General features: G+C 50.6%; 1 protein-coding gene across 4 annotated transcripts in view; it reads right to left on the bottom strand.

Annotated features, from left to right (window-relative positions):
- Positions 1-15266, bottom strand: part of lipeb (lipase, hormone-sensitive b) — a 125761-nt gene that overhangs the window by 46262 nt on the left and 64233 nt on the right. For all 4 annotated transcript variants that reach the window (XM_038813336.1, XM_038813339.1, XM_038813337.1 and 1 more), the window contains 2 exons: positions 3598-3743; positions 3170-3355 (listed from right to left, as the gene is read on the bottom strand). In XM_038813336.1, coding sequence (XP_038669264.1) covers positions 3170-3355; positions 3598-3743 — 332 coding nt within the window. The remainder of the gene's footprint in view (positions 1-3169; positions 3356-3597; positions 3744-15266) is intronic.

The raw sequence follows: 15266 nt of genomic DNA, 5'->3' as shown, positions 1-15266 counted from the left end.
TGGTGTATTCCCTAACATTTCTGGTATATTATTTGTGTCCTCCTTTGTGAAGACAGAACCAAAGTATGTATTTAGTTGGTCAGCCATTTCTTTGTTCACCATTATAAATTCCCCCATTTCTGACTGTAAGGGATCTATATTTTTACCAATCTTTTTCTCTTTACATACCTATAGATGCTTTTACAGTCAGTTTTAATGTTCCCACAAGCTTACTCTATTTCCCCTTCTTTTGTCCTCCTTTGCTGAATTCTAAACTGCCCGCAATCCACATAAAACCATAGAGTTCCTACAGTGCAGAAGGAGGCTATTTGGCCATTAAGTCTGCATCCACCCTCCGAAAGAGCACCCTACCCAGGCCCAATTCCCATAACCTTTGGACACCAAGGGGCAATCCACCTAACCTGCACATCTTTGGACTGTGGGAGGAAACTGGAGCACCTGGAGGAATCCCTCGCAGACATAGAACATAGAACAGTACAGCACAGAACAGGCCCTTCGGCCCTCGATGTTGTGCCGAGCAATGATCACCCTACTCAAACCCACGTATACACCCTATACCCGTAACCCAACAATCCCCCCCCTTAACCTTACTTTTTAGGACACTACGGGCAATTTATCATGGCCAATCCACCTAACCCGCACATCTTTGGACAGTGGGAGGAAACCGGAGCACCCGGAGGAAACCCACGCACACACGGGGAGGACGTGCAGACTCCACACAGACAGTGACCCAGCCGGGAATCGAACCTGGGACCCTGGAGCTGTGAAGCATTTATGCTAACCACCATGCTACCGTGACATGGAGAGAATATGTAAACTCCACACAGACAGCCACTTGAGGTCGGAATCGAACCCGTATCCCAGGCGCTGTGAGACAACAATGCTAAACAGTGTGCCAAACTGCCACACCAAATTTCTGGACAATTTGTATGCCTCTTCCTTGGAATTAACATTATCTCCAAGTTCCCTTGTAAGCCATAGTTTGGCCATCTTTCCGGTTTTATTTATGCAACAGGTAGGAGTGAACATCTGTGATGGCAGGAAGTCAAACGTAGCAACTTCATGTCCATATTAAACCAGTGGTAACGGTTATTGAAGATTGCCACTCTTTATAAAACCCGACCACTAGGGGCACCTGTGAGACTACAATAGCAAAGTCTCACCCACAACACAGAGTTCACACTGTCAGTTCAAATAAACGAGGAGCTCATACCACACTTCTGCTCCCAAATACAGGGAGCTCACACTGCACACTGAAGTGTTGGCTAGTGTAGACTTGAGAGATGAACACACACATCCAACACTGATGAAGGTTCAACTCAATTTTATTAACTATTTCTAACTAACTAACACACGATGACTGTGGGTCTAAATGATGCTAACTTAAACTAGAGACCTAAGCCTTGTCCGAACCAGATGATTCTCTCAGCACGTGTTGTAAGTCTGTGCTGGGCTGGATGAGTTCTTGTTATACTCAGAGGCAGCACCCAGAATGAGCGGGAACCATGCCTCTGCCTTTATAGTGTGTGTATTCTAACTGGTGATTAGCTGCGGTGTTTGTACATGTTGATTAGTCCCTGTGTGTGTCTGCACCATGATATACTGGTGTATATTATGACACACATTGTCTGTACAAACAACACCGGTAGCTCACACACACCACACGGTCTATACAAACAACACAGGGAGCTCACACACTCCACATGGTCTATACAAACAACACAGGGAGCTCACACACCCAACACTGCCCTACAAACAACACAGGGAGCTTACACACGCCACACTGTCTATACAAACAACACAGGGAGCTCACACACCCCACACTGTCTATACAAACAACACAGGGCGCACACACACCCCACACGGTCTATACAAACAACACAGGGAGCTCACACACCCCACACTGTCTATACAAACAACACAGGGAGCTCACACACCCCACACTGTCTATACAAACAACACAGGAAGCTCAGACACCCCACACTGTCTATGCAAACACAGGGAGCACACACACTCCACACTGTCTATACAAACAACACAGGGAGCTCGCCCACGCCACACCGTCCGGACAAACACAGGGAGCACACGCACTCCACACTGTCTATACAAACAACACAGGGAGCTCACATACACCACACTGTCTATACAAACAACACAGGGAGCTCGCCCACGCCACACTGCCCGGACAAACACAGGGAGCACACGCACTCCACACTGTCTATACAAACAACACAGGGAGCTCACACACACCACACTGTCTATACAAACAACACAGGGAGCTCACACACCCCACACTGTCTATACAAACAACAAAGGAGCTCACACACCCCACACTGCCCGTACAAACAACACAGGGAGCTCACACACCCCGCACTGCCCGTACAAACAACACAGGGAGCTCACACACCCCACACTGTCTATACAAACAACACAGGGAGCTCACACACCCCACACTGTCTATACAAACAACACAGGGAGCTCACACACCCCACACTGTCTATACAAACAACACAGGGAGCTCACACACCCCACACTGTCTATACAAACAACACAGGGAGCTCACACACCCCACACTGTCTATACAAACACAGGGCATCACACACCCCACACTGCCCGTACAAACAACACAGGGAGCTCACACACTCCACACTGTCTATACAAACAACACAGGGAGCTCACACACCCAACACTGCCTGTACGAACAACACAGGGAGCTCACACACTCCACACTTTCTATACAAACAACACAGGGAGCACACACACCCCACACTGTCTATACAAAAAACACAGGGAGCTCACACGCCCCACACTGTTTGTACAAATAACACATGGAGCACACACACCCCACACGGTCTGTACAATCAACACAGGGAACTCACACATCACACACTGTCTATACAAACGACACAGGGAGCTCACACACCGAACACTGCCCGTACAAACAACATAGGGTGCACACACACTTCACACTGTCCGCTCCAACGAAACAGGGAGATCACACCAGGGAACATACGTTTGTATTAAACTTTCTGCCCAGTCATAGAACCCATGGACTTTTACATTTCTGACAGCAGAGAGATTTCTTGGATTAAAGATTAAAAATGGCTGCGAGGTGTGCCATACCAGAATGACGTGAGATCACATCTAGCCCTGGGAAACTTGCATTTACCTGTCCGTCTCGCAGCTCGTAGGAGATGAGTCTCATCTGCACAGGTCCGGGGCCAGAATGAGCTACAGGAGGAGTGATGACGACCATCAAGTTGGGGTCAGCAAGCAGCGGCATCTCAAAGGAGCTGGGCGGGACAGAGAGCATCTTGTTCACACGCACAGTGGTGGACGTTAGAGTGACCAGAGACTGGCAGGGAAGAAAAGGACGGCCAACACAGTAAGAAAGCTCAGTTAGCACACATCAATGAATACAGAATAGAAGCTGAGAATAGTGCTACATTGAATCCAGATGCACAGACACAGGTTCAATTTATTTACATCAGTGCTTAAGATCGTTAATGATCTCTTCCCACCTGATTTCCCATATTTGCTTCTATAGATGGGTTCTTACCCTTTGACCCCTCAGTTCCAGTGAATGTCGGTACTCACCGCCAGCACTTCGGTTTCGGTGATGTTCCAGAAGGCCTTCCAGAAATGCACGTCCAGATTTTGGGTGAGCCGCTCAAACTCGGAGCCGCGGAGTTCGGGGTCGATGGCGTATTTGCCGCTAGTGAAGATGGAGGTGGCAGCAACACCTGTGAGGGAATCAATCGAACAGTTTCGGGATCGGGGCAGTGAATGTCCAGGGATGGCAATAAGAGCGCCCAGCCCTCAGGAAGCAGTCCCAGATATATATTCACCATAGGGTGACCCGAAGTACCTCACAACCTTTTTTTTGTGAAGTACGGTCATCGTTGTAATGTAGGAAACAGCAGCCAAGATGTGCACAGCAAGATCCCACAATAAGGATTCTTTCAAATTCATTATTGTGGTGCTTTTCTTAACAAATATTGACCAGGCCACAAGTTACAATATCCCCCCATGTCTCTTACAATAGTGACCTCTTTCATCTTTACCCAAGGGGGCAGATGGGATCTTGGATGAACATCTTTAAAAAAAAATATTTTTATTAAGGTATCTGCAAAATTTTTATAACAATAACATTAACATGGTAAAATAAACATTTCCCACCCGACCCAATCTTCACACACCTCAACCATCTAACACCTATCCGCCCGCCCGCCCCCCCTTCAGAATGCTTCTTCTGCTGACATTTTAATTTTCCCCGAGAAAGTCAACCTCCGAGAGAACCCCAACATTGACCCTCTTAAGAGAAACTTAATTTTCTCAAGGCTGAGAAACCCAGCCATGTCACTAACCCAGATCTCTACACTCGGGGGCTCGAGTCCCTCCACATTAAAAGGATCCGTCTCCGGGCTACCAGGGAGGCAAAGGCCAGGACGTCGGCCTCCTTCACTCCCTGAACTCCCGGATCTTCTGACACTCCAAAGATCGCTACCTCTGGACTCGGCACCACCCGTGTTTCAAGCACCTTAGACATTGCCTTTGCAAACCCCTGCCAAAACCCCCTGAGCTTCGGGCATGCCCAAAACATGTGGACATGGTTTGCTGGGGTTCCCGTGCACATCGCACATCTACCTTCTACCCCGAAAAACTTGCTCACCCTCGCTGCTGTCATGTGTGGCCGGTGGACCACCTTAAATTGTATTAGGCTAAGCCTGGCACATGATGAGGAGGAATTGACCCTGCTTAGAGCGTCCGCCCATAGACCCGCCCTTAACTCTCCTCCTAGCTCGTCCTCCCACTTGCCCTTAAGCTCCTCCACCGGGGCTTCCTCCACCTCCAACAGCTCCTGGTAGATATCCGACACCTTCCCCTCCCCCACCCAGGTACCAGAAACTACTCTATCCTGTATCCCCTGTGGCGGCAGCAGCGGAAAGGCCAACAGCTCTTTCCTCAGGAAGTCTCGCACTTGCAAATATCTAAAACCATTCCCTGGCGGCAGTTCAAATTTATCCTCCAGCGCCTTTAAGCTGGGAAAGCTCCCATCTATAAACAGATACCCCATCCTTCTAATTCCTGCCCTCTGCCAGCTCTGGAACCCGCCAACCAGCCTGCCCGGTACAAACCTGTGGTTGTTACAATTCGGGGTCCAGAGCGACACACCCTCCACAGTCTTATACCTCCTCCATTGCCCCCAGATCCTCAGTGCCGCCACTACCACCGGACTTGTGGAGCATCAGGCCGACGAGAACGGCAGAGGTGCCGTTACCAATGCTCCCAGACTGGGGCCTTTACATGACGCTGCCTCCAACCGCTCCCATGCCGACCCCTCCCCCATTACCATTTTCCAATCATGGCTATGTTAGCTGCCCAGCAGTAGTTAAAGAAGTTTGGCAGCGCCAACCCACCCTCCCCCTGACTACGCTCCAACTACATTTTCTTCACCCGCGGGGTTTTATTCGCCCACACAAACCCCAAAAAGATCTTGTCCACCCGCTTGAAAAAGACCTTAGGGATGAAGATGGGGAGGCACTGAAAGACAAACAGAAATCTGGGGAGGACCATCATTTTCACAGTCTGTACCCTCTACGCCAGTGAAAACGGGAGCATGTCCCATCTCTTAAAGTCCCCTTCCATTTGCTCTACCAACTGGGATAGATTAAGCTTATGCAGTGCCTCCTAGATTCCCATCGAAACCTCTTCCCTACCATTCTAAGCGGCAGCTCTCCCAGTCTCTCCTCCTGCCCTCTAGCCTGAAACACGAACATCTCGCTCTTCCCCATATTCGATTTATACCCCGAAAAACTGCCAAATTCCCCCAAGATCAGCATAACCTCCCCCATCCCCTCCAACAGGTCTGAAATGTACAAAAGCAAATTGTCCACGTAGAGTGAGACCCGGTGCTCCACCCCCCCCCCCCCCCCCCCGCCCCCCCCCCCCCCCCCCCCCCCCCGGAACCAGCCCGTCAGTTCCTCGAAGCTCCTAACGCCATGGCCAGTGGCTCTACAGCTAGAGCAAACAGTAACGGGGAGAGGGGGCACCTTTGCCTCATCCCTCGATGCAATTTAAAATACCCCGACCTCAGCCGGTTCGTATGCATGCTCGCTACAGGCGCCTGGTAGAGCAACCGCACCCAGCCAATAAAGCCCTCACCAAACCCAAATCTTCCCAGCGCCTCCCACAGGTACTCCCACTCCGCCCGATTTTAAGCCTTCTCCGCATCCATCGCTACCACCACCTCCGCCTCTCCTCTTTCTGAGGGCATCATAATAACATTTAAAAGCCTCCGAACATTGGCCTTGAGTTGCCTGCCCTTAACGAATCCCATCTGGTCTTCCCCTATCACCCTGGGATGCAGTCTTCTATCCTTGTGGCCAATATCTTAGCCAACAGCTTGGCATCCACATTCAAAAGCGAGATTGGCCTATATGACCCACACTGCTCAGGATCCTTCTCCCGTTTAAGAATAAGTGAAATTGAGGCCTGCAACATCATCGGGGGGAGGATTCCCTTCTCTCTAGCCCTGTTAAATGTCCTCACCAGCAGTTGGCTCAATATCTCTGAGAACTTCTTATAAAATTCCACCGGGTAACCGGTTTGCCCGACTGCATGCCCTCCAGCCTCTTGATAATTTCCTCCATCTCAATTGGGGCCTCCAGCCCCTCCACCATTGGAAACCTCAACTGATCCAGAAATTGCCTCATCCCCTCCACTCCAGCCGGGGGTTCCGACTCATATAATTTACTGTAAAATTCTTTTAAAACTTTGTTCACCCCCCCCCCCCCGGGTCCAAGACCATGTTACCATCCCTATTCTTCACTCTATCAATCTTCCTGGCTGCCTCTCTATTGCTAAGCTGTTGCGCCAACATCTAACTCGCCTTTTCCCCGTGCTCATAAACTGCCCTCGAACAAATGCCTTCAGAGCTTCCCAAACGGTCGCTGCAGATACCTCTCCTGTGTCATTTTATTCCAGGTAGTTCTGGATGGACTTATTGACCCGCCCGCAGACCACTTTAAGCGCTAGCAACCCCACATCCAGTCGCCAGAACGGGCGTTGCCCTCTCTCCTCATTAACCCGCAAATCCACCCAATGCTGGGCATGATCCGACACTGCAATTGCCGAGTATTCCGTCCCCGCCACCTTCGGTATTAGCGCCCTGCTCAGAACAAAAAAGTCAATACGAGAGTAACTTTATGGATGCGAAAAAAAAAAAACCCCTTCGCCCTCGGCCGTGCAAACCTCCATGTGTCTATACACCCCACCTGTACCATAAAACCCTTCAATTCCTTTGCCACCGCTGGCCTCCTCCCTGACCTGGATATTGACCGGTCCAATTCCAGATCAATGACCGTGTTAAAGTCCCCCCCCCCCCCCCCCATGATCAGGTTAGAGTCTTACCTAGCACAAGCCTCATAAGTTCCACATCGTCCCAATTCGGAGCATATATGTTCACAGGCACCACGCGTACACCCTCCAACCTTCCACTCACCATTATGTACCTTCCCCCCCCCTGATCTGACACGATTCTCCCAGCCTCAAATGCCACTCACTTACTAATCAAAATTCCAACCCCTTGGTCTACGAGTCCAGCCCTGAGTGGATATCTGGCTAACCCATCCCTTACTCAATCTCGTCTGATCTATGACCTTTAGATGTGTCTCTTGTAGCATTGCCACGTCTGCCTTCCGCTCCCTCAGATGCGCGAACACACGAGCCCTCTTGACCGGCCCATTCAGTCCTCTCACGTTCCACGTGAGATGGGGGGGGCTTCCACCCCCCCCCCCCCCCCCCCCCCCCCATCTCACCCCCCCCCCCCCAACTTGTTCCCCCCCACAACAGCACCAGAAACCTCATCCCCCAGGTCAAGTACCAGCTTAACACTTGCTGGATGAACATCATCATCCACAAGGCAGCATTCACAACAGTGCAGCACTCCCTCAGTGTTGGCCTGGATTATGAACTCCACCAGTGAACTGCATTACTGTGGGTCTGGAGTCATGTGTCAGGCCGGACTGGTTAAGGATGGAAGATTCCCTTCCCTAAAGGGCCTTAGTGAAGCAGATGGATTTTTCTTTTTAACAATAATCCATAGTAGTTGCCATGGTCACCATTACTGAGACTAGCTTTATAATTCCAGGTTTTATTAATTGAATTTAAAATACAACTACTGTGGTGGGATTTGAACCCGTTACCCTCAGAGCATCAGCCAGGGCCTCTGTATAGTGGTTAGCACTATTGCTTCACAGCACCAGGGTCCTGAGTTCGATTCCCAGATCGGGTCACTGTCTGTGTGGAGTCTGCACATTCTCCCCGTGTCTGCGTGGGTTTCCTCCAGGTGCTCTAGTTTCCTCCCACAAGCCCCAAAAGACGTGCAAGTTAGATGAATTGGACAGTCTGAATTCTCCCTCCGTGTACCCGAACAGGCGTCGGAGTGTGGTGACCAGGGGATTTTCACAGTAACTTCATTGCAGTGTTAATGTAAGTCTACTTGTGACACTAATAAAGATTATTCTAATATTATGGATTACTGGTTGAGTGACGTTACCACCTCTACCTGCAGAGATATGCTCTTGAGCACACAAGGGAACAGGGCGTGCCGGATTTAGTGATGAATAATAAACAGAATTTGTTAACTATCTGCTAATAAGGGATCATTTTGAAAATAGTGACTGCAATACAACCAGAGTGAAATTAAGTTTGAAGCGGTGGCGGGAAGAGAAGGGCGATTCAGAAGGCAAGGATATGTGACCAAGGTAAAACTCCAGAGAGATGGGACATAAAACTATAAAACTGACTGCAGTAAACTAGGCTGGATGATTAATGGGTAACACCACAGATGAAGTGTGGGAGGCATTCAAAGTTTCTGTCACGCTGCCAAGTCAAGAGAAAGACAAAGGGCTCACCTGTAAAGTTAAGCAAGGAGATAGGATTCAGCATCAAGCTACTAGAAAGGGCTCACATAAATACCAAAAAAAGTGCCTATCCAGTGGACTCAGAAACACAAAGAAGCAACAAGGGGAGGCGAAAGAAAGGATTAAGAATTGTATAAAGGAAGTACACAAAATAAAAACCTGAAAGGGTATCCAAAGCAAAAAGTAAAGATCTTTATTCATATCGCAATTAATTTCTTTAAAAAGTGCATTTTATTACAAACATGTATCAAAACAGGTCACAGAGAATAAACACCCCGGGAAACATACTTCCCAACAATCAACTATACAGTCTGTACAGATATTCTCTCTTTTTCACCCCACCCCTCAACGAAAAGCCCCGCAAACACGGTCACAAACATCCCCACCTTTCCTCAAATCCACCTGAAGAGCCCCTTAACTTATACTTTATCTTCTCTAACCACAGGATGTCGTACAGGTCACCCGACCATGCTGCTACCCCCGGTGGCGATGCCGACCGCCACTCCAGCAAAATTTGCCGCCGTGAAATCAGAGAGGTGTTTGGCCACAACATTGGCCTTCCTCCTCTCCATGAGCTCCGGCTTCTCCGAAACCCCAAATAGCGTCACCAAAGGGTCCGGTTCCACCTCCTCCTCCACTTTCCTGGCTAAGACTGCGAACACTCCTGCTCAGAATCTTCCCAATTTTTTGCAACTCCAAAACATGTGCGTATGTGATTTGTTGGCCCCGCCCAACACCAGCATCCCTTTTAAAAAAAAAATCTTTTTATTGGCTTATCCAATATTTATAAACATTTGTTGTGTCTATACATTACATTTTTCTTGCCTTGCCTGCACTAATTTACTTTATTTTACGGAGAGGTTTATTTTGTCCTTCATTTAACTAACTCTATGTACATTTTGTTGCCCTCTGGATCGGTCTATGAACCCCCCTCCCCAATTGGCTTCAGCACCCTTCCTCTTCTCTTATGGTTTCCTCACCTTCCTCCCGCCTGCCCCCCCCCCTCAGGTTGCGCAGTCATTTGGTTACTCATCTATCTTCTCTTTTTTTTCCCTGGCTTACTCCTCGTTGCTGGCCTCGAACAGGTTTTGCAACAGGCCAACAAACTGCCCCCAAGTATCCAGGAAGCCTTCCTCTGACCCTCGGATGGCATACTTAATCTTCTCCAGGTGGAGAAATTCCGAGAGGTCAGCGAGCCAGTCTGTAGCTTTGGGTGGTGCTGCTGATCTCCACCCGAGCAGAATTCTCCGGCGTGCGATTCGGGAAGGGAAAGCAAGGCGTTGGCTCCCTTCCCCGTGTGTAACTCTGGCTGCTCCGATACCCCGAAGATTGCCACTATTGGGCATGGCTTCACCCTCATCCCCACAACCTTGGACATTGCCTCGGAGAAGGCTGTCCAGAACCTGGCAAGCTTTTGCAAGCCCAAATCACATGGGTGTGTTTGGCCGGGCCACTCTGGCACTGCTCACGTTTGTTCTCCACCTCTGGGAAGAACCTGCTCATTTGGGTTCTGATCAGGTGCACTCTGTGCACCACTTTGAGCTGCATTAGGCTAAGCCTTGTGCAGGAGGAGGTGCAATTCGCCCTGCTCAGTGCTTCACTCCAGAGTCCCCACCCTACCTCTGTCCCCAGTTCGTCCTCCCATTTTTTTCTGGTCTCATCCAGTGGTGCTTGAGCTGTCCAGTAGCTGAACTCTAGCCCCCCCCCCCCCCCTTCTCGCTGCTTGTGCCTATCAGGTCCTCTGGTAGTGTGTTTTCTGGGGCCCCAGGGTACCCGACTGTCTCTTTGCGGAGGAAGTGCTTTATTTGAAGGTGTCTCAATTCCTGTCCTCTTGCTAGTTTCCACTTCCTCGTCAGTTCGTCCAGTGTTGCCAGTCTGCTCCCGACGTAGAAGTTCCCGACCGTCAGTGTCCCACCTCCATCGTTTGAAGATGGTATCCAGCATGGCTGGGGGGAATCTGTGATTTCTGCAGATGGGGGCCATGGGGGACATTTTGGTTATCCTGAAGTGCTGTCTCAACTGGCTCCACGTTCTCAGCTTGGCCGCTACCACTGGGTTCATTGTGTATCTTGCTGAGAAGGATGGGAGTGCTGCTGTAGCCAGAGCCTGGAAGGCCGTTCCTTTACAGGATGCCTCCTCCATTTATACCCAATCATTGTCGGGTTTTTTTCCCATCCCTTCACGTTTTCTGCCATTGCTGCCCAGTGGTAGTATTGTAGGTTTTGTAAAGCCAAGCCCCTTTGACTTTTCCTCTTTCCAGTGTCGGTTTGGGAATTCTTGGGTTCTTCCATCCCCACAAACACCATGATTAGACGGTCTACGTTTTGGAAAAAGGCCTTGGGGATGAAGATCGGGATGGATCTAAATAGGAAGGGGAACCTTGACAGTACATTCACCTTGACCGTCTGCACTCTCCCTGCCAGGGAGAGTGGGAGTGAGCCCCACCGTTGAAGGTCTTTTCTGACTTCCTCCACTAGGCTGGTCAGGTTCCACTTCTGGATCTCTGGTTGCGTCTCTGGCTATTTGGATCCCCAGGTAACAGAATCTGTTCTGGGCCATTTTAAATAGGAGCTCCTCCAGCTCTGTCCCTCACCCTTTTGGATTCATTGGGAATGTCTCGCTTTTGCCCGGTTAAGTTTGCAGCCCGAGAAGGTTCTAAACTCTTTCAGGATTTGCCTTCAGTCCCTCCTGTGGCTTTGAGACATAGAGGTGCAGGCCATCTGCAAAGAGTGAAAGTCTGTGCTCTCTGTCTCGTCTCCAATTCCCTTCCAGCTTTTCGCATTGTGCAGGGCTATCGCCAGGCGTTCGATCGCTTGAGCGAACAAGAGTGGGGACAAGGGGCAGCCCTGTCCTGTTCCTCTCTGTAGCTGGAAGTATTCAGAGCTGGTGGTGTTAGTTCAGACACTCGCTTTGGGAGCGTTGTACAGGAGCCTCACCCAGGAGGTGAATCCTGCTTCTAGCCCAAACCGTTCCAGTACCTCGAGGAGGTAGTTCCATTCGACTCTTCGGAGGCCTTTTCTGCATCCAGGGACTTGATCGCCTCTGGTGCTCTCTCTCTGAGGGGGATCATTATTACATTCAGCATCATGGCGCCAAGGTCCCAGGTTCGATCCCAGCCCTGGGTCACTGTCCGTGTGGAGTTTGCACATTCTCCCTGTGTTTGCGTGGGTTTCGCCCCCACAACCCAAAGATGTGCAAGGTAGGTGGATTGAACACACGAAATTGTCCCTTAATTGGAAAAAATGAATTGGGTATTCTAAATTAAGAAATATATATATTACGTACAGCAGCTGCCTGATGTTCACTGTGAGTTGCCTCCCCTTGACAAAGCCCGTTTTGGTCCTCTGCGACCACCTCTGGTATGCAGCCCTCCAGCCTTTTGGCCAGGACCTTTGCGAGTATTTTCGCATCCACATTCAGCAGTGAAATGGGTCTGTATGATCCACATTCCGTCAAGTCTTTATCTTTTTTGGGCATCAGTGAGATTGTGGCCTACGCTAGCATTGGGCGGGGGGCAGGGTGCCCTCTGCCAGTGAGTCTCAGAACATGTCCCTTAGGTGTGGGGCCAGGACTGGTGCAAATTTTTTGTAGAAGTCCGCCGAGAACCGTCGGGTCCCGGTGTCTTCCCCGCTTGCATGGAACTGATGCTCTCCATGATTTTTCCCAGGTTTATTGATGCTTCCAGCTCCCCCCGTTTGTCTTCCCCCACCACTGGTAGTTCCAGTCTGTCGATTGACCTTCTTTGGTTCTGTTAACAGTCTGCCTCTGCTATCCTTAACCTGCACTATTTCCCTTTTGGCTTTCTCAGCTGGTGAGCCAATAGGAGGCCAGCCTTATCTCAGTGTTCCTAGAAGATCCCCCGTGTCTGGTGGAGTTGGTTCACTGCTTTCCCAGTGGTTAGCAGGTTAAAGTCCATTTGCTGCTTTTTCCTCTCCACCAGCAGCCCTATGGTTGGGGCCTCGGAGTATTTTCTATCGACTTCCAGAATGGAGTCCACTAGCTGTTACCTGGCCACCCTCTCTTCCCTATCTCTGCTTGCCTTGTCGGCTATGATCTCTCCTCTGATCACGGCCTTCAGTGCCTCCCAAAACTTGGAGGGTGAGACCTCCCCGTTTTGGTTGTTACTAATGTAATGAAATGAAAAAAAAAATGAAATGAAGATTGTTTATTTATGAAGTTACTGTGAAAAGCCCCTAGTCGCCACATTCCGGCGCCTGTTCGGGGAGGCTGGTACAGGAATTGAACTGTGCTGCTGGCCTGCCTTGGTCTGCTTTCAAAGCCAGCAATTTAACCCTGTGCTAAACCAGCCCCAATCACCTATGTCCTGCGATATGTTTTGACAGAAGGCCTAGTCGGCCAGGAGGTCAGTGTCCAACCTCCACGTGGGGCGCTGGGCCCAGCCGATCACCAGTCTTACATCCATATAGTGTGGAGTGTGATCGCGGAGTTATCCGTTCCAGTGCTCCCTGAAAGCACCGATTTCCCCACTGCAAACAAGTCGATACGGTGTATTTCATGTGAACCTGCAAAAAGGTCAAGAACTCCTTTTCTCCCAGGTGCAGGAACCGCCATGGGTCCACCGCCCCCATCTGTTCCATGAAGGCCCCTAGCTCCCTAGCCACATCAGACTTTTTCCATGTTCTGGGGTTTGATCGGTCGGTCAGTGGGTGCTGCACACAGTTAAAGTCCCCCCCCCCCCCAATAATCAGTGGTGTGTCAAGGTCGGGGATTTCCGCCATGGTCTTCTTTATGAATTCTGTGTCGTCCCAGCTGGGAGCGTACACATTTACCAGTACGACCGGTGCCCCTTCCAGGACACCGCTGACCATGACGTATCGTCCCCCTGGGTTGATAATTGTCTTGGTTTCCGCAAACCTCTCCTTTTGCTAATTAATATGCTACCCCCATAGTACTCGTCCCGTAGCATGAATGGTAGGTCTGTCCCACCCAGCCCTTCCATACCAGCAGTCGGTCCTTCTCCCTCAGGTGTGTCACTTGTTGGTAGATTGCATCTGCCTTTAGGCTTCTTAGGTGGGCAAAGACTCTGGATCTTTTCACTGGGCCATCGAGTACCCTTACATTCCAGGTAACAATCCTGGTGGGGGTTTCTGACCACCATCCTGCGGGATCACCCATACTTACCTGGTGGACGCGCCCCTGCACTTCGGGGTTTCCCTTTGCTAGGGGCCGTCCAAAATGGCCAGGGTCGCCTCTCTCACCATGGAGTCGGGCCCCAGCACTCCAGGGTTTCCCTTTGTCCAGGGGGCACCCAGTATGGCTGCCAGCTGTGTGTACACCACATGGGTGCGCCCCTGCACTCTAGGGTCTCCCTTCGCCCTGAAGCCCTCCAGAGTGGCTGTTTGCGGCGCCATCTTGGTGCCTCGCCCTGCTCCATGTCCGCCGAGGCCTATGTCTGTACTGCTTCGCTATCTCCCCCTTCTCTTTGCTTCTCTTTTGTTCTGCCATCTCCCCCCAGTGTTCTCCCCCCCCCCTTTTGCCCCCCTCCTCCCCTCCTTGTGCCAAACGCTCCCTCTCCCCTGAGAGGCACGTCGCAGCCCTCCTTCCTTCCTGCCCTCCCGTGCTGGCCCTCCTCACTAGTCCGGTGGCCCTCCTCCCAGTATTCACCCAGTTCTGGCCTTGTTTACCCTTCCTCTTACTGGCCCTTGTCTCGCCCTCCTGTTTGCTTTTCTCATCCTCATTTCCCTCGCTCCATCCCCCCCCCCCATTGCATTGAGAGAAGAGACAAACCCTGAAATGAAACACATGTGCACAGTTCATGATCCCATCCATAGTCCTCGCTTGTGGTCTGTCCTCCACTCTTTGTTCTGGTTTTCCCTTCCTTTTCCGTCCCCGTGTCCTTCATCGCGGTTGTGGCTGCTCCTCCCCCAGTTTATTCGCCCTAACGAACCCATCAGCCGCCCCTGGAGTGTTAAAATACAGCTCTTTCCCCCGAAATGTTACCCAGAGTTTGGCCGGGAATAACATCCCAAATTTCACCTTGCTTTTGTGTATTGCTGATTTTACCTTGTTGAACTCGGCCCTTCTGTTGGCCAGGTCCGCCCCAATGTCCTGATGCACCCTTATGTTCTTCCCTTCCCACGTGCTCAGTTTCATTTGTCAGGACCACTTTAGGATTTTCTCCCAGTTTTGGAACCAGCGCAGCCTTGCGATAATCACTCTGGGTGGGGCAGCACGGTGGCGCAGTGGGCTAGCCCTGCAGCCTCATGGCGCCGAGATCCCAGGTTCGATCCCGGCTCTGGGTCACTGTCTGTGTGGAGTTTGCACATTCTCCCCGTGTTTGCGTGGGTTTTGCCCCCAGAACCCAAAGATGTGCAGGGT

This window comes from Scyliorhinus canicula, chromosome 12 (assembly GCF_902713615.1).
Source record: "Scyliorhinus canicula chromosome 12, sScyCan1.1, whole genome shotgun sequence".
NCBI classification, from domain to species: Eukaryota; Metazoa; Chordata; class Chondrichthyes; order Carcharhiniformes; family Scyliorhinidae; genus Scyliorhinus; species Scyliorhinus canicula.
This window is presented reverse-complemented; position numbering and strand designations above follow the sequence as displayed.